The sequence below is a fragment of the Typopeltis vanoorti genome, chromosome 5 (genome assembly GCF_054136105.1).
Source record: "Typopeltis vanoorti isolate ZY-2024b chromosome 5, IOZ_Tvanoo_1.0, whole genome shotgun sequence".
NCBI classification, from domain to species: domain Eukaryota; kingdom Metazoa; phylum Arthropoda; class Arachnida; order Uropygi; family Thelyphonidae; genus Typopeltis; species Typopeltis vanoorti.
The window spans coordinates 37494424-37515234 of record NC_143553.1 but is presented as its reverse complement, the minus strand read 5'-3'; the positions used below and the strand labels follow the sequence as shown (position 1 = coordinate 37515234).

Here is a 20811-nt window from a genome sequence, read left to right as displayed (position 1 = left end):
ACAAAATCCTGCATATTGAAGTCATTGAATACAGAAGTCTTGTCACCATTTTTCTCATTTACATCAGTGCATTGTAAATGCTTTTTAAACAATACTGTGTAATAATACTGACAGCAGAAAAACACACTTAACTGTTGTAGTCTGAAATAAGGAAATTTCCACAGTAGTGATTAATGATAACGCAGATATTTACTGAAAAAGAAGATTTATTTGAATAACATATGCATTGTTGTTGTTTCAATGAATGATGCTAATGACACCCATTTGCTAATTTTTCCATAATCATATTACATTTGGCATTGTTAACAGTCAGGAATTGTGAGCAAAGCTAATCTCAGGTGGTATGGTCATTTAAACATATTGAGAGTAGGACATGACAACTGCAAGGAAAATTAGGACATCGAAGCCATCTTACTGTCCTGATTTTTCTTGCAGTTGTCATGTCATATCTGCAGTCTCCAGTCTTTGATCGAGTTTTATTTTTAATCCAGTTTCAAATGCATGATTTAATACTTGGTTTAGTGTATTGCTAATTTCTCTCATATTCCACATAAATTTATCTACTTGATTCTTCCCACAGTACAATCTTTATTAATTGCATTGTTTCTTACCATATTGAAGTTGCCTCTTTCATTAAAAATTTTGCCTAAAAAATGAGAACTAAAAATGGCTGAAATGTTTTTCTTCTTCCTTGTATTGTTTTTCATTTAGGATCCAGTTGATATTTTTGATGTTTTTGCTTTTCATACAAATGTGTTACATCAGTTATTTAGTTTAGTTAATAAATCCTGAAAACATATACTGGACTTATGAAGTTCAGTATATGTAACCTGGGAGGGTTACAGGCTATTATAATAATGCTACATTAAAAGCTTATATCATTACTAACTTCCCATTGAAAATTTTTCTCCAAGTTAATATGTTATCAATCATGACTCTATTATTCTCAAATCTTATATTTGGTGTATTAAGGTATTCTTTTTCTTGCTCCATCCATTGGTCTCCACTCTGTTGTTTTTCTAGTCCACCTCCCATCATTGCATCTGGCAATATGGCCAGCCCATCTCCACTTAGACTGTTTAATGTATTTTACAATATCCGTGACACCTGTTTGAAATCTTATACAGGTATTTGTCTTCCTATCTCTTAATGTTATTTTTAGCATCTCTCTATGCGATGTTGTGTTGTTCTCAGCTTTTTGTTTAGGGCTTCTGTCCATGTTTCTCCTGTATGTTAGGATAATAATTATGTATTGGTTCAAAAGCTTTCCTTTTTAGACTCATAGGGGATGTCACTTCTGAATATGTCTCTCATTTTCCCATAAGCCATTTATCCAAGGCGAATTCTTCATTCAATCTCTTTTTTTTTTTAGCAATCCTCAAAGGATAACAACTGGCCCAAATATACATATGAGGTAACTTGTTCTATTTCATAGTTTCTACTTTGACAGTTCTTTGGTTTATATATTTATTCATCATTATTTTAGTTTTTTCTCTACTTATTTTTAATCCAATTACTCTGGAGGCTTCATTTAGCTGATTTAGCCTTTCTTCCAGATCTTCAAGATTATCTGCTATTAGGACAATATCATCTGTAAATTTCAGAAGATGCGGCCTCTCGCCATTTATGTTTATTCCTTTTGTTTCCCAATCAGGGCTTCTAAAAACTTCTTTTAATGCAGCTATAAATAGTTTGGGAGATATATCACTTGCCAGATACCTTTTTTTGTACTGAAAACTTTTCACTGTTTTTATATAATTTAATTACAGAAGTTGCATTATTGTAAATATGTTTTAGTGTTTCAATATATGGTTTCTTAGTTCCCTGGGTTTCAAGAGCTTTTAGTGTTGCAGATGTTTCAACTGAATCAAATGCTTTTCTTATAGTCTATATAGGTCAGACATAAGGGTTTATTGTATGTAATTGAGTTCTCAATGAGCTGTCTTAATGTGTGAATATGGTCCAAAGTATTTTAATTCTTTCTAAATCCAGCTTGTTCACAGGATTGCATTCCCTCTAGTTTAGATTTTATTCTATTATTTATAATTTTTATGAAGACTTTATATATGGTGGGGAGTAAGCTTATAGGTCTGTAGTTTTTAATTTCTTCTGTATTGCCCTTTTTAAAAATTAATATTAGAAGTGAATTGTTCCAATTTTTTGGAATGTTTCTCTGTTTTAGGCATTTATTAAAGAGTTTAGTCAGCTGTTTGATGACAGGGCTTCCTCTTCTCCCAGTTTTAAGAAGTCTACCATACTTCCATCTGCTTCTGTTGCCTTTCCATTCTTCATTTCCACTTTACTTTGTATGATCTCAGGGCATCGTATTCTTCCACACTCGAGTTATCCATAGCTGTTTCTTGGATGTCTTGGCCCTTGTCTTCATAGAGTTCAGTATAAAATTCCTGAATTCTTTTGATTATTGCATCTCTATTTCTTATAAGTTCACCATTTTTTCTCTTACAGCAGCTATTTCCTTCGTTCCAACTAATAATGTTTGTCTTAGGACCTTCATATTACTATTGTTTTCTATTGTATCTTTAATTTTTCTACTATTATACAATCTAATTTCATTTTTCATCCTTTTGCGTATAGTTATAAATTTCCGAATATTCTATTTTATCGGTCTCATTCAAATCTCTTTTCATACTCTTCTTTTCTTCATCAGATCTAAGTTTCCTGTCTTACTTTTTCCTCTCTTTGGTGCCTACTTACAACTTTTGATGTTAATTCCATTAGCATCATCGATGGTGGTAGCTGTGTTTAATTCTTAGTTCATTTTTGAGTGATTCTCTATAACAGCTTTTATTGAGGTAGAAGTTTTGTAAATTCACTAAATTGGACTTTTTTCTTATGAGCTTGTTCCGTTTCCATTTTTTTGTTGATCCATACTTTTGCGCCACTTCCTGTATTAAATCTATTAAGCACTTCGGTATTATTTATTATATATCTTTTGTTGTAGAGGATGAAGTCTATTTCGTTATAGGTTTGTCCATTTGGGCGTCTCTAAGTCCATTTTAGGTTGATTTTCTTCTTGAAAAAGCTGTTCATAATAAATAGGTTATTTTCTTCTGCAAATTCATTAAATCTTTCTCCTCTTTCATTCCTCTGTGCAAATCCAAATTTACCAATGGACTTCAGATGGTCATCTCTGCTTCCAATCTTGACATTAAAGTCGCCCATTATAATTATGTAGAATTCTTTAGAATTATTTAATGTGGATTCTAATGTTTCATAGAAATCTTCTATCTCTTCATTTGGATGGTCCATGGTTGGGACTATATTTGTATAATTTTCATTTGGTATCTTTTATTTATGAAGATACTTAGTTCAGCTATTCTTGATGTTATTTTATTAACAAACAGGATATTATCCTTGAGTGTTTTATTTATTAGGAATCCTAATAAATAACATTCATTAAGTCCTTCAATTAAGTTGAGTTTCTTTCACATTCACAGTGGTAGAGTAGATGTCCATCTTCTAATTAAGATTTCATTAGCATCATCGATGGGTAGTAGCTGTGTTTAACTTTTTAGTTCATTTTTGAGTGATTCTCTATAACAGCTTTTATTGTGGTAGAGGTTTGTAGATTCTCTAAATTGGATTTTTTTCTTATGAGCTTATTCCATTTCCATTTTTTGTTGATCCATACTTGTGCAGGGCTAACCCCCCCCATCCAAATTTGTGATCTCTAGTTTTTTGTCAAACATTTTTTTTAGTTTAGTGTTTTATTTCAAAGAGCAAGACAAAGAGGAAATTCGAGAAGAAGGTAGAGGGATGAACTGGAACGAGTTGCAGGAATGAGTGGATGGGAGAGGCAGAAAACTGAGTGGTCCAGAAAACCATGGGGGTGACTATCGTCCAGCAGTGGACAGAACCAAAAGGTTGAAGAAAAAGGTATTCTTACTATCAATCCACCTAGATCTTAGTCTTTCTCTGGGTCTTTTTCCTGCCATCATGGAGGGGGGAAGGGAATAAATAAATAAAAAATCCCGGTTTTGCTAACCATTCCTCACTCAGTCTGTTTAAGTGACAAATACTACCTGAGATTAGCCCTGCTCAGCATTCCTTAATGCTAACAATATCAAGCTCCTTCCTAATATCCTCATTTTTAATACAATTCTTCCATTAATGGCATCTCCCCTCCCCTCCAAATTTGTTATCCCCAGTTTTTGGTCAAACATTTTATATCTAACCCAGCTCTCAGACCTATGAGTTAACATTGATTGAACACTTTTTATACTGTTAGTTTAGTGTTTTATTTCCATTTTTATAAATGGGGATTATGAGACCTATTTTCCAATCATCTGGAATTTGATCATCTGACCATGCATTCTGAATTATGCAGTGTAGCTACACTGAAACTTATATCTCCATATATGAGATATATATTCCATATATTCTCTATTCCAGCTGTGTTTCCACATTTTAAGCTTTTGATAGCTTTTTTTTCTCCCTCAAGTATCAATGCATATTCTTGACATTCCCATTCATATTTTCTGCCATTGTTTACTATCTTTAATTTTTTTTAGTTTTAATTTCTTGCATCTGTGCAGAGTTATTTTTTTTATCTATATAGACAACTTCACCACATGCCTCTCTAGTCAAATCAATCAATGTTTTCATCAGTTTGCCAATGAGACAAGGTTTCACTCTTGTTTTTACACTCTTTCAAAATGGAATTTTTTCTTGAATGATATTTTTATGGTTGATATTTATAAATGGGGATTATGAGACCTTTTTTCCAATCATCTGGAATTTGACCATCTGACCATGCATTCTGAATTATGCACTGAAACTTATTATTATATTGTAGTATTATATTACAGTTCATCTGTAAAAGCTTTTATTCTTTGTAAAGTTTCTCACATATTTCTTCTTTTCAATATGATATTCATTTTTATCCTGCTTAAAACTAATTGATGACCTTTTCTCATTTCATATACTCTGTATACCATTGTATCCAGAAGCTTTGTGAAGAAATCACTATATAATTAATAACACTTTTCATTTTTCTTCTGTCTTCTCCATGTGAATTTGTGCACTGGTCTGTTCAGGACACAGACCAGTCAACAAAATGTTAGACAGGGACACAGACTAGTGATGACTAGTCTGTGTCCTGAATAGAAATCAAGCAGACAACTTCACTTTTTATTAACCTATGAATGATTATGCATTCTTTATAAAGATAAAGCTGACTAAAGACGTTTTTATTCTGTAGTATTATATTTCAGTTACAGGCAGATTGCTCTTAACATTAAGGGTAATTTTATGTGTGTGCATGTGTTGGGGATTATGGTTGTTCCTGTAAAACAGAAGAAGAAGACAAGAAAGGATGACTTATTTAGTTATTTTTTGTTATGTATATTTTATAGGAAATTCATACCTAATATTTTAAATATTCTTTGCTGTGTAACTTTTTTACTTGACAGTGTATATCACTTTTTTGTCATGTTTAGATACTTCACTTTTGGAAAGCAACGAAGAAACTCACTCAGTTTTAAATAACGATATTGTTGCCTATCAGGAGAATAAAGAAAGCGAAGAAGTAAAGCACAAAGAAAATATACTATCTCAAGAAATTTCTACTTTAGTATCAGTTTCAGAAATAAAAACAGAAGATATTGGTAAAGTTGAAGATGAAGAAATAAAATATCAAAATAATGAAGTAAGTATCATTAACATTAGGCACCATGATATGCTGAATGCTCTAACACACAAAAATTGTTACTAATTGTACTACAGATGCTATTGAACAATAATTACTTAAATTACATTCCTGATATACTGTTAGTTATTCATTTTGCTTTTTTTTTTGGTAACTGCTATTGAAAATAAGAACAACACAAAAAGAAACACACTGTGATATGGATTGTTTTGAACTCTCATTCAAATCCTCATGTTCATTGTGTAAGCTGACATTTTACTATTCATTTTCTGCCATTCTTCTCTTAATTAATTACATTTTAGCACTTACATTATAAGTACATAGCATGTAAATGTAATTTACATTGCTGCTATGGTTGGCCAAGTGGATGGTGTACTTCTCTCCATTCAGCAGGTTCTCGGCTCAAATCCCACTTTGTACATAAAATTTTGCAAATGTCATTAGTTGTTAGAGGAATTTCATAACCTAATGTTAAATCTCCATCCTGATTATTGAAGGCCAGAAGCGATGCGAAAAAAGTTTCATATTTGGGTTTTAAAGTAGGATTTCAGATTGCCTAACTGCTAGCTCAACATAAAAATATGATATAGTGTTGCTATAAAAGCTCATGGTATTAGGTCTTGTTTACAAATTACTGTCACTACAGAAGGAAAAAATTTACTAAGTATATAGTTTGATAACACACATAAATTCCAAACTGACTGAGTACAGGGTCTCTTTTTCACTCCTCTTTTTTAACATTTAAATTGTATGCCATAAGTTAATGGCATATGAATATTTGCTATGAAATCTGTTTACTGTGGAGGAAAAACATCTTTTAGCATTTACTAAAATAAAGAGCCAAAAGGCTTTATTTCGGCGATGCAAAATTATATAAATCAAGTGGATATTAAATCCAGTATTATTTCGAAGCTGAATACAGAAACTATAAAAGTTTTGTATGAAATTTGACCAGAGAGCTTACGGGAATACACTTGCCGGCATTTATGAGTTGCCCTAGCTGGATCTTATAGGAGAACATGATCGCTGCCCAAGCTTCCATATATTCACCTCCTATTGGTCCATTTTGATAAAGTTTAACAGTCCTGACAGCTGTTTTCATCTGATTGGTTCTCCTCAGAGACCAGGAAGAAACCTTAAGAGAGCAAAAATTCTTGTTAAGTACTAAGGAAGGAAGTGTCAAGGAGGTGTATTTTTTTGTAAGCGAACTCTTGGTTGGCGCATAAAGTATTTACTAAAATAAAGAGCCAAAAGGCTTCATATCAGCAATGCAAAATTATAGAAATCAAGTGGATATTATTATTATTATTATGTGACACCTCCAGGGACTCCAAAGACTCATCGATGGAAAGTATGTCAACAGCAACGGATTGATTCCCTTCCAACTACTAACTGTGTTAAATTTTCTTAACTTTTTTCATGAGTCATTAGTAGCAGAGGCTCTACCAACCTTTGATATTAAACCCAGTATTATTTCAAATCTGCGACGACAAAGAATTTACTTACAAAAACTACACCTCTTCAACACTTCTTTCCTTAGTACTAAATGCGAGTTTTTGCTCTCGTAAGGTTTCCGCCTGGTCTCTGAGGAGAACCAATCAGTTTGAAACAGCTGTCAGGCCAGTGAATCCTTATCAGAATGGACCAATAGGAGACAAATATATGGATGCTTGGGCAGTAATCATGTTCTCATATAAGGTCCATCTAGAGCAAGTCTTAAATGCCTGCAAGTGTATTCCTGTAAGCTCTCTGGTGAAATTTTATATGAAACTTTTTTAGTTTCTGTATTCAGCTTTGAAATAATGTTGGATTTAATATCTACTTGATTTATATCATCTTTTAGCAGGTATAGTATTTAATGACAGCACAAATATGTCACTCCTATCAACGTAATGTGATGAACATAACTCTGGTTGTTTAATCCGCTTGTTGAATTCGTTAGTAGAATTTTCACTCTCAAATTGATAAACTATGTTTTCAGATCCTGCTGTGGCATGGATGTTTGTAGATGTTATCTGATGATTAACTTTCATTACCCTCTGTGAGGCTACCACCTTTGCTCATGAGAGATCTGAAGAAGCTTGAAAAAGTTCCATGTTTGGATTCTAGCATAGGTCTTCTCAGTTATCTATCCCTCAAACTACCAATAGTAGTGAAACGTATGCTATAGTTTTCCATCCCTTAATGTATATAATTTAAAATGAGAGGAAAAATGCTTATTGGAATTAATTCATTATAGAAATTATGGAAACGACTACCTATAGTAAAACTTCTTCTTATTATTATTGTGCTATCTTCTATCGAAGGTCAGTGACCATCTTGGCAAACAAACTGCACTCTTGTGCTAATCTGAGCAGTTGTGCACTGCTCTTTCCTGTCCACGTCTTGATGTTGTCAAACCATGATATACTTTTTCTTCCTCTAGTTCCTTTGCCATCATTTCTTCCTACCAAAATAGTTTGTAGAAGTTGGTATTTGCTTTTTCTCATGATGTGGGCAGGATATGATGTTTTTCGTTTCTTGATTATTTGTACAAGATGTTTAGCTTTGCCAATGGATTTTAAGAATCTTCATTGGTAATTTTTTCTGTCTATGATATCTTTAGCATTCTTTTGTATAGCCACATGTCAAAGGCTTCGATTTTCTTGATGGTTGTCGCCTTCAATGTCCATGTTTCAACTCCATAGAGCAGAATAGACCACACATAGCATTTCAGCATTCGGCATCTGACTTCCATGTTTAGGTCTTTATTGCAGAATAGTGTTCTCATTTTCAAGAAGGACTGCCATGCAACTTCAATCCTTGTCTTTATATCTATTTCTGGATCCCACCATTCATTAAGCCAGCAACCAAGATATTTATATCTTGACACTTGATCAATATTTTTCCCATTGAGTGTCAGTTTCATTGATGAGGCTGGATGTTTGCTGATGATCATGTATTTTGTCTTGTTGATGTTTATATTTATTCCCATTCTTTGGCTTTCTATGTATACTCTGTCAATGAGTTTTTGGAGATCCATAATATTATCTGCAATTAGCACGGTGTCATCTGCATATCGAAGGTTGTTAACAATCTTTCCATTTATTGTGATTCCCTCTGGACATTCTTCCAATGCTTTTTTAAAGATTACCTCTGCATATATGTTGAACAGGAGTGGTGAGAGCATACATCCTTGTCTCACTCCTCTTTTGATGTTAATATCACTGGTGGTAATGTTGTCTAATTGAACGGTAGCTGACTGATTCCAATACAGATTTGTTATTAGTCTTATGTCTTGTTCGTCTAGCCTTATTTGTTGAAGGACTTCTATTAAGTTAGTGTGTCTGACTTTGTCGAATGCTTTTTCAAAATCTATGAAACACATAAAGACAGATTTCTGTTTTTCTATGTATTTTTGTTTCAATATTTGGGTACAGAAAAGGGCTTCTCTAGTACCAAAACCATTCCGAAAGCCGAATTGTGTTTCACTTAGAGTTTCTTCACTTTTTCTATAAATACGATTCTGAATTACTTTCAAAAATGTTTTTAATGTTTGGCTCATTAGACTAATAAGTCGGAAGTCACCACAGGAATTCACTTTGGGTTTCTTTGGCACAGTGATAAATGTAGATTTGAGCCAATCTGATGGAAATTCATCACTTTCATATATTTTATTAAATAGTTTTTCAAGAAGTTTGATGTTATCTGGTTCTATTAATTTTAAAAATTCTGTTTGCACACCATCTGGTCCACTGGCTTTTCCTGTTTTACTTGTTCGTATAGCATTCTCTATTTCGCATTTCATGATTGCTGGTTCTTGAATGTTATCTTTTATATTTATAGGCTTCTGTCTAGTATCATTGAAAAGTTCTGTTACATATTTTATCCAAATCTGTGCTTTATTCTCTTCTTCTAGAACTATTTTTCCATTTTCGTCTCTTAGAGACACTATTTGCTTTTTCCTCAGTTTTCCAGAAATTTCATTGATTTTCTTATACAGATTGAAATTATCATGTTTCTTCTGAAGCAGTTCAATTTCAGTACATAAATTTTTCATCCAATTTTCCTTGGCTTCTTTTATTTTTTTTTCTTGATGATGTTATGTGTTTCTGTATACCTGGCAAGGTCTTTGTTTTTGTACATTCTTCTTGTATCAATAAGAGAAAGAATCTCACCTGTCATCCATTTCTGTTGTTTTATATTATTCACATAACCTACTTCTTCAATACTTGTTGTTACGATGGCATTCTTTAAGCTATTCCAAAGAGATTCCACACTTTTATTTTCTTCTATGTTAATCTGTTGTAATCGCAGGTTAAGCTGTGTCTTGGCACTTTTATTTATGTTCAGGTCTTTCAGTTTTTCTACATCAATTTTCTTTTGTGATTTTTTAGCTGATTTGAATCTAAGACGTACTTCTGCAACTATGGGATTGTGGTCTGATGAGATATCTGCTCCAGGCTAAGTCTTTGCACTCTTTATACTACTGTGGAATCTTTTATTTATCATTATATAATCAATTTGATTTCTGACAATGTTATGTTGATTATCTTGAGGCGGTTTCCAAGTGTACAGTCTTCTGGGTGGAAGTTTAAACCAGGTATTTGCTATTGTTAGATCTTCTTCCTGACAGAACTGGACTAAGTTTTGGTTTATATTAAACTGAAGTAAAACTTCAGTTTAATATAAACCAAAATAATCACTCAACATTTTGACTTTCATATCAAGGTCATCATCTGGAGTATATACAAAGAAACAAACTACACTACAGTCTGCATGGTGTACTAAAGTTACTTTCAACCATCTAATGAATGCAAGAAATTAATATAAACTGGGTTGTATATTGGCCGAAGGATTTTAATAATTAATACTAAGTAAAAATCACCAACAAGTTTCGCCAACTTAACAAAAGAGATACAAAACAACTTAAACTGTTCGTGAAGGAGTGAACCGAATACAATTGTATTTTTTACAAATACAGAAGAACACATACATCAAATGCATGCAGCGTCTATGATATCAACTGTTGTTATGCAAGAGTGTTCTGTAATTAGCAACATGCTTAATGATCTTATGAGGGTCTTCCAAATATCAGCTAGAATTAAACCTTGATTTCTATTGAGGTGCATTTAGAACGAAGGACTGCTATAGCTTCTTTAATAATAGGGTGGAGCTTTTGTCCTATTCGATGGTATGGTTTGTCCTCAAGAAACGAAGGGATAACCCAGAGTTGTCTTCTCTGTTGTTGTTTACATCTCCAACGTGTTCTCTTTTTCTTATTTCCAAACTTCTTGAGGTCTGACCAATGTAATTTAATTCCCATGAACAGGGGATGTTATAGATACTGGCATATTTGAAGATACTGGCTGGGGCGTCGCCCAGTTATACAAGGACCCCCGTTGTTTTCGCCAGGGAACCAGGGTGAACAGCAAAAAGTCAGCTACTGGAACAACTCTGAAAACACACCCCAACTCAACATCACCAGAGATAAAGATCAGTACTATCAACATAAGAAGCCTGAATGGCAAAGAAATGGAGCTAGCTGAAGAATTAGATAAGTACCAGATCGACATAATAGGAGTGACCGAAACAAAAAACACAAAAACTGGTGAGTTCTTTTTGAGCAATAAATACAAAATGTTATATTCAGGCAATGACAATCAAGGAAAAGAAGGAGTAGCCATAGTATTTAATACTAAATACAATGCTAATCTTCTTGAATGGCAGGCAGTCTCAAGTAGAGCGATGTGGGCAAATATGAGATGGGGAACTGGACAATGAGACTTATTTGTGCCTATGGTACCACAGAAGGTTCTACTAAGGTAGAAGTGGAGGAATTTTTTGAGTCTTTAGAGAAAGCAACTGACACAATGAAAAAGGAAAAGTTGGTCCTTGTTGGGGATCTAAATAGCAGAATAGGAATGATTGTCAGACACAAAAATATTTTGGGGAAAATTTGGAGAAAAAAAGCAAAGTTAATAATAATGGCAAATACCTATTGGATTTCTGCTCAGGACATGGACTGGTTATTACTAATACCATTTTCCAACATAAAAATGTTCACAAATTCACATGGAGAGAAGAAGCAAGGAATAAGAAAAGTCTCATTGACTATGTTATTGTTGATAGATGTTTTCTCCCTGGTGCAGGACACCAGAGTGTACAGAGGATTTGAAATTGGAAGCGATCACTATTTAGTCTTGAGCAAGATAAAATTGAATTTCATATTGAAAAGAAGAACATGTAAGAAAGTTTTAAAGTGAATAAAAGTTGAGCAAATCTCAGATGTGAACTGTAGACTAAAATACACAAATATTATTGAAGAAAAAATGAAAGAGTTTGAGAACAGGAACCAAACCTTGGAGATTCAGTGGCAAGCCTTGAAGAAAACCCTGATTGATTCAGTCAGAGAGGCGTGTGGTGAAGTTGTCTCAAGGATAGAAATATCAGAACTCCATGGTGGACACAGGAAGTTAAAGAGGCGGTGAAGGAAAAGAAGAAAGCATATTAAAAGTTCCTGGCAAATAAATCAGCTTGTGCTCTTAGAGAATACAGAGACAAATGTAAGAAAGCTAAACACTTTGTAAAACTAGCTAAACAAAAGTCATGGGAGGATTTTGGCAAGAACATAGAAAATAAATATCAAGAAGGCGGAAAAATATTCTGTTGGTTGTTGAAGAAGCTTAGAAATGAAGGAAAGAGTGCTGAAAAAGGAATTAGAGATGATAAAGGTGACATAAAAACCGGAGAACAAGATATACTTGAAGTATGGAGTAATTACTCTGAAAAATTGCTAAATTAAACAAGCAGTGATAGTACAGTGGTAAAAAAACACTCAACAGGAGGAATACATATCCATACTAGAAGTAGAAAAAGCCATCATAGGCTTGAAATGTGGAAAGGCAGCAGGAGTAGATGATATTCGACCAGAAATGCTGAAGTATGGAGGTATAAAAATCTTACAGTGGCTGCACTGCATAGTTCAGAAAGCCTGGACAGAGGGACAAATTCCTGACTCTCTGTCCAGGCTTTCTGAACTATGCATCTATAACATCCCATGTTCATGTGGATTAAATTACATCGTTCAGACCTCAAGAAGTTTGGAAATAAGAAAAAGAGAACACGTTGGAGATGTAAACAACAACAGAGAAGACAACTCTGGGTTAGCCCTTCATTTCTTGAGGAAAAACCATACCATCGAATTGGACAAAAGCTCCATGCCCTATTTAGAAGAAGATTTCTGCTCCCGAAACATAAAAGAAGCTATAGCAGTCATCTGTTCTAAATGCAACCACAATAGAAATGAAGGTTTAATTCTAGCTGATATTTGGAAGATCCTCATAAGTTTATTAAACATGCCAGAGATAAATTTCACTGCTAATTACATAACGTTCCTGCATAACAACAGATGATATCATACATGCCCCATGCGTTTGATGTACTCTTCTTCTGTATTTGTAAAAAATACAATCATATTTGGTTCATTTCTTCACGAACAGTTTAAGTTGTTTTGTATCTCTTTTATACATCCTGACGAAGCCAGACAGCTAAGTTGGCGAAATTTGTTGGTGTTTTTTACTTAGTATCAATTATTAAACTCCTACAGCTAATAGACATACTGAAGTTACGTTAATTTGATCAACCATTAAAACTACTGACATGACCTCTGGTGAAAAAAAAAAAAACCTTACTATATCAACTCTAGAGTCCCGTTATTATTTATTATATATTTCGTTACAAAAAAATAAATTAAGCCAGCGAGCAACATGCTCTCACATAATTACTTATATAAGTACACATAAATTAGAACAGAGTATGGATGACAGCCAATAAGAACTGAATTTATTGCTTTGAGTGCTACAGTCAGGGTTTGCTGGAAAACTTGAAAAACTTAAATGTGCTGAATGTGTGCCATCCAAATTCGTGGGATTTTTATGCCACTATTATTGTTAAGCTAATGATCAAAATTTCACTGACTTCTTTAAATTTATATTCATACCAGGTTTTTGTATGATGTAAAGAACAGGTACTTTTCCAATCAGTTTGGTGTCAGGTGTTATGGGTATGACCTGAGAGGCCTGCTTTGCCTAAGCAATTATTTCAGCTCTTATTGGCCACTATCCATACTGTTTTGTTCTAAATTATGTGTGTACTTATATGAGGAATTACATGAGAGCATGTTGCTCTTTAGCTTAATTTATTTTTTGTAATCAAATAGATAATACTAATAACAGGACTCTAGTGTTGATCTAAGTTTGTTTTTTTCCCACCAGTAGTTTTAATGGTTGACCAAATTAATGTAATTTTAGCATACCATGTAGATTGTAGTGTAGCTCGTTTCTTGGTATATATATATGTGTATACTCCACATGACAACCTTAATGTGAAAGTCGAAATGTCAAGTAATTATCATCATCATCATCAAATTCCTGCCATGTACCCTCAAGGGGTGTACAGGATATGATAGTACTACATGAAAAAAATTACATCATTATTAATTTCCTATCTACAATTTTCCTCCAAATCAGTCTGTTACTTGTCAAGACTCCAACATTATCAGATCTTATATTTCTATCGTCTGAAGCACTTTGTACCGTATCAATCCACATATATCTTGGTCTTCCTCTGGGTTGTTTTGCTGCCAACCTGGCAGAGAATACTTGTTTTGCTAAACTTTCCTCGCCTATTCTGTTTAAGTGACCATACCACCTGAGATTAGCTCTGCTAATGCATTCCTGGATGCTGACAATGTCAAGTTCTTTCCTAATATCCTCGTTTTTAATATGATATTGCCATTGATGCCATCTGTTCACGCCTATAATCTTTCTCAGGACTCTCATATCTGCAGTCTCTAGTCATTGGTCAAGTGTTTTACTTCTGACCCAGCTCTCAGATCCATAAGTTAAAACTGGTTTGAACACTGTCTTGTACACAGCTAATTTAGTGTTCCGACTAATTTCTCTCTTATTCCATATGAATTTATTCAATTGACTTCCCACCATACCAGCTTTGCTGATTCTGTTGACTATTTCTATATTTAATTTACCATCTTCAGTAAAAATCGTGCCTAAATAGCTGAAATGTTTTACTTGTTCCACAGGTTCTCCATTCACAACACAGTTGACATTTTCAATGATTCTGCCTATTTTCATTGTCTTTGTCTTTTTATTGCTGACCTTCATACCATATCTATTACAACAGCTATTCAATCTAGTCAGAGAATCTTGCAGACTTGTAGCAGATTTATTTAGAAGTATAACATCATCCGCATAAAGCAAAGAGCTAACATTAACATCTCCAATTTTGATATCAGGTTTAATACCACATTCCTTCATAATGTGATCCATATAGATAATGAATAACAGAGGGGATAATGTACATCCTTGTCTCACACCAGATTTAACATTAAACCATCTTCCTGTACTTCCTTCAATTCTAACTGCTGACTTACAATTAAAATAAAGACTAAGTATTGCTTGATATAATGCCCCAATGACACCATATAACTGCAGCGTATTGTATTGCTTCTCTCTTGGCACCTTGTCATATGCCTTTTCCAGATCGACAAAACTTAAATACAGATCTTTGTTATATTCCCATGCTTTCTCAACTATTTGTCGTAAAGTGAAGATCTGATCCTGACAGCCTCTATTTGGCCTGAATCCAGCTTGTTCTTCACCAAGCTTTTTTTCCACAATTCTTCTCAACCGTTTCTCAAGTATACTTGCATAGGTCTTGCCAGGAACACTCAGTAGGGAAATACCTCTGTAATTTTCACATGCAGTTTTATTTCCCTTTTTATATATGGGTACTATGAGAGCTCTACTCCAGTCATCGGGAATTCATCCCTCTGTCCAGGCTTTCTGAACTATGTAGTGCAGCCACTGTAAGACTCTTATACCACCATACTTCAGCATTTCTGGTCGAATATCATCTACTCCTACTGCCTTTCCACATTTCAAGCCTTTGATGGCTTTTTCTACTTCTAGTATGGATATGTATTCCTCACTGCATGCCTGGTCAGTGATTATTTTGGTTTATATTAAACTGAAGTTTTACTTTAATATGGTACTTGTTTCCATAATTTATATAATGAATGCTGATCAGCTTGTAAACATGAAGGAAAGGATTTCAATTTTTTGTTTCAGTCATTGAGATATCATCATCATCATGGAGTACAATTGTGAGACTCGTAATACACACACTTTCTTTATTACACAATATTATTTTTAATTTTCTTTCTCAGTGCTGTTTCACTCATTAAGCCTGTAACATGAGAAACATATGTAGTGATAACCTATAAGTGTGAAGACTTCACTTGTTTCACCTCAGTAGCCAGGCATTACTCTTTAATATATGATCGCTTCACCTCGTTCATGTAGTTAAATGGTCATGCTGATCTCTTTGTCTGAAACCCTTTGTCACTCGTACAGCAATATGGAAAAGTGCAAGAAAGTTCTTATCCTTATAAATTATTTTTCAAAGTAGGCAAGGCCCCAGGCTTCGACGGCGTCCATCCTGAATTTTTTATTAATAGCGGGCCAAATACTATAAAATGGCTCTGTGAATTCTTTTCTGATATATTATTGACTGGCCGACTACCTAGCCTGTTTAAGAAGTCAAAAATAGTTGCTATTCTTAAACCTGGAAAACCCCAGGAGGCAAAAAGTTACAGACCTATTGCTTTATTGAGTTGCACCTATAAAATGTTAGAGCGCCTTCTGTACAACAGATTGTCCACACGAATTATGCAGCATGTCCCGATTGAGCAAGCTGGTTTTAGAGAAAAACGTGGTTGCTGTGATCAATTGCTCACTTTAACATCATACATAGAAGCTGGATTTCAGAAGCAAGATAAAACATCAGCTGTCTTCTTGGACCTAACAGCAGCCTGTGATACAGTATGGCGTGAAGGTCTTATATACAAATTTCTTAACATTGTCCCATGTAAACGGACTGCATGCTTAATTTCCTCCATGCTCACTGAACGTTTCTTTCAAGTTATATTAGGAAATAAAATGTCCCGACAACGAAAACTTAATAATGGTCTTCCACAAGGGTCAGTATTGGCACTCTTACTTTATAACCTATACACATATGACTTGCCTGCTACCATCTCACGCAAGTTCTGTTATGCTGATGACACTGTAATTGCCATTCGACACAAAAACATGAGTCAGGCTGAAGGCGTACTTACAAAAGATCTGAAAACTATAGGTGAATATTATAAAAAATGGAGGCTCCAGCTCAATCTGGACAAAACAGAAGTATCAAGCTTTCACCTTAATAATCACATGGCAGATGTCACTTTACATATCTTCTTTGAAGGATGTTTACTACGACACAATAAGTTTCCAAAGTACTTGGGCATTACCCTGGACCGCACGCTCTCTTACAAGCAACGCCTAACAAATGTTTCTGCTAAGTTAAGAACCCCTAACAACATAATACAAAAACTAATAGGCACGACATGGGGAGCAACAGCCGATAATCTGTGGATTACTGCTCTTGGTCTAGTTTTCTCTGTTGCCGAATATTGCTCACCAGTGTGGCTAAATAGCACACAAAACTTGTTGATAGCCAACTAAATAATACAATGAGACTGATTTGGCACAATTAAATCAACGCCCACACACTGGCTTCCATCTCTTAGTAACGTTGTTCCACCGAATCTGCGCAGGACTAAGGCTCTCTTACAGGAGTATAAGAAAATCTTGGAGAACACAGCCCTACCAATACATTTAGATCTCCCAGACTTAAGTGTACGAAGATTGAGATCAAGACATCCACCACTACAATTAGCCCAACTACTACATTCTAACTTTGACTTGAAGCAATAGTGGCAAGAACAGTGGGAGAGCCATACAGATGACATCACAAAATTTTCTCTCAATGAATTACAAGAAAGTTTTGATGCTTGCTCGCATCTCCCACAAAAAAAATCCTGGACTCAGCTTAATAGAATACGAACTGGTCATGGTGTATGTGCGGACATGCTTTTTAAATGGGGTAAACGACCATCCCCGCATTGTGATTGTGGAACTCAGAGACAAACTGTGAACCATATTGTGACTCTGTTATCTCAGAGCATATTCAGGAGACAAATTGGACTTTTTAAGTGCTACACCCAAAGCTATGAACTATCTGACCAATATGGATGTAACCTTTTAATTTTATTGGTTTTTAAAATGACTTTGTCTTTTAATTTTATATGTTATTAAAGTGTATTGTACTGCATGTTTTGATATTCATGCCATACGAATAAATAAATAAATGGAAAAGTGCAAGAAAGTTCTTATCCTTATAAATTATTTTGATTATTTATGAAACTTTAAATCTATAATAGCTATATTTCAAACAGTCACAGTAACAAGGTTACTGTGAATCTTTGAATAGATCTCTAGAATCCTTCCCATGAGATTGCTCCCTCTGCATACTGTTCACTTCAGTTATCTCTAGGATAATTAAGCAGAAATTGCTTGCGGGATTTTTTCTCCTCTCCTTTATGTGGAGATATGTAAATTTAGAGGCAGCAGGTAGTGTATCAAATTTTAATTTTCTTCTCGATACTGGTTATTGTTATTATCAGTTTATTAAATTTGAATTCTATTATAACATCTTATTATTCAATATTTATAAATCTACAAAATATTTTTCATTTTTCTATCTCTCACTGCAGAGTAATCTTAGTAATATCTTCTTTCAGGAGTTCTAATGACTTCTTTTTAATATGACTCCCATCCTTCAAAATGTTGTAAACTTATAGTATGTTGGTTCCATGGATAGGCTAAGTTTTTATTTATTTATTTATTTTTTACATAATCTAGAAATCCTGCTCTAGAAACTAAACATGGGACTTTTTCAAGCCACATCATTATCATATTCCTGTTATATACTTTCAGAAGTGTACAGGATGTTACAGTAGTACTAAATGAAAACTTACATTATTACTAACTTATAAACAATTTTCCTCAAAAGTAATCTGTTATCCATCAGAACTCCATTATTGTCAGATCTTATATTTGCATATCTTAAGGCACTTTTTACTTTATCAATCTAACCTAGAGCTTGGTGTTCTTCTGGTCCTTTTCTTGCCATCTAACAAAAAAACACTTGTTTTGCTAACCATTCTTCTCTCATTCTGTTTTAATGACCATACTGTTAATATTTAATGAATTATCCTATAATATATGCCATTGTTATTTATAATGTGTATTATAAATAATATTTCATTTACTAACAATTATTTTTATTTTGACTCCGAGTGTCCCTATATGTTATTATATTTGCACAAAGAGTTCACTCCAATTGGTGCAATGACTTTAACTCACTTTTTCAGAATCCAGCTAATCATTGACTCAATACCAAGTACAAAATAAACACATTTAATAAAACTTAAAACAACATATATACACTTCTAGTAAAAATACATAACTACAATTACAGATTATATGGATCCAAGGCCTTATTTAAAAAATACAAACTTACTCTTAAGACAAAACACTTTTTCTTTCACAAATCACAAAAAAATGTTTATAGTCCTTTTCTCTTCCTGTTTAGGCTCTTTCCAGAAGTTACAAGGTTCTGTACTTCATTTTTAGGATCCCTTTAAAATTCTTTTTTTACTGCCTCACACTAAACAAAATCAAGTTCCTTCCTACTTGAATATATCTTGGCCAGTTTATAAAAACTTAGTTTCAAGATTTCCCTTTTTTTTACTTATTCCTTCTTGAAACATATTATTTCCACTATTCCTTTTTCGGAATACAATATAAAATTTCCTTTTAACTGCCGCACACAAAAAATCAAGTTCCTCCCAACTTGAATATTCCTCGGCCAGTGTTCTAAAAAAAAAAAACTTTCCGAACGCTCTCTTGTTTACCACTGTAACTTGGATACGCAACGCTTTTCTTGTCAGCTGTCAATCAAACATCAAGTTCACTCCGGGAGCATGCGCACTTCAACAACGTCAGAAACTACGCATTGTAAAAATATGGCTGACTCGCTGTATCCACCAGCACTGAAGAAAGTCTTTCATAAACACAAAATTCAACATTTAAAAATACAACAAACTTTCTTATAAATAATACAAATAATCAATTAAGTAAGTACTTCAATATTTTTACTTCCTTACATATTACTTCTAACATAATATTTTCATAACGAGCACATCACAAGTGCAGACACTGCGTGTATGAAAACAAAAACTAACAAGCAATATTAATACGTAAAAATATTCAGAGTTTATAATATGATTATTTTTACATCACCACCTAAGGTTTACTCTGCTCACACATTTCTAAATCCTAACAGTATCTGTTTCCTTTCTGATATCCTCTTTTTTTAATATGATTCTGCAGTTGATGCCATCTTTTCACTCCATTCATTTATCTCAGAACTCTCATTGTGTGGTCTCCAGTCTTTGATCAAATGTTTTGTTTCTAAACCTGCTCTCAGATTCATAAGTTAAGATTGGGTTGAACACTGTCTTGTATATAGCTAGTCAGGTGTTTGACTAATTTCTTTTTATCCAATATATATATTCATTTGACTTCCTATCATACCAATTTTGCTAATTCTGTTGTCTATTTCCATATTTAATTTGCCATGTTCACCAAAAATTGTATCTAAATAGCAGAAATGTTTTACTTGTTCTATAGGTTCTCCATTCAGGAAAGTTGATGTTTTCAATGTTTCTGCATATTTTCGTTATCTTTGTCTTTTCGTTTGCTGATTTTCATACCATATTTATTACAGCAATTATTCACTCAAGTTCAAGAAGCCTGCAGACATGTACTGGATTTATTTAAGTTTAAAACATCTTCATAAAGAGCTAAGATTAATATCTCCAATTTGATATCAAGTTTAATGCTACCTTCCTTTATAATGTGATCCACATAGATGATGAATTACAGTGGATATAATGTACATTCTTATCTCACACCTGATTTAACATCAGACCATCTTCTTGTACCTTCTTCGCTTCTGTGAATTAGAATTTAGTCAAGGTCAGAATCTAATTCTGACATTATAATAAGCTCTAACATTACTTCGTTCTTTACCAGTGTACCCTTTGGGAGAGACCTTTGATCTCAATAAGCCACATTTCCACTTTGATGTATTTGAATTATTTAAATTAACAATTTATTCTTCTTGTTTCT

At 33.7% G+C, this 20811-nt stretch overlaps 1 protein-coding gene across 1 annotated transcript in view; it reads left to right on the top strand.

Moving 5' to 3' along the window:
• Positions 1–20811, top strand: part of Brd8 (Bromodomain containing 8) — a 575604-nt gene that overhangs the window by 357268 nt on the left and 197525 nt on the right. The window contains exon 11 of the mRNA XM_090393081.1: positions 5460–5668. Within this exon, the coding sequence (XP_090249207.1) occupies positions 5460–5668 (209 nt within the window). The remainder of the gene's footprint in view (positions 1–5459; positions 5669–20811) is intronic.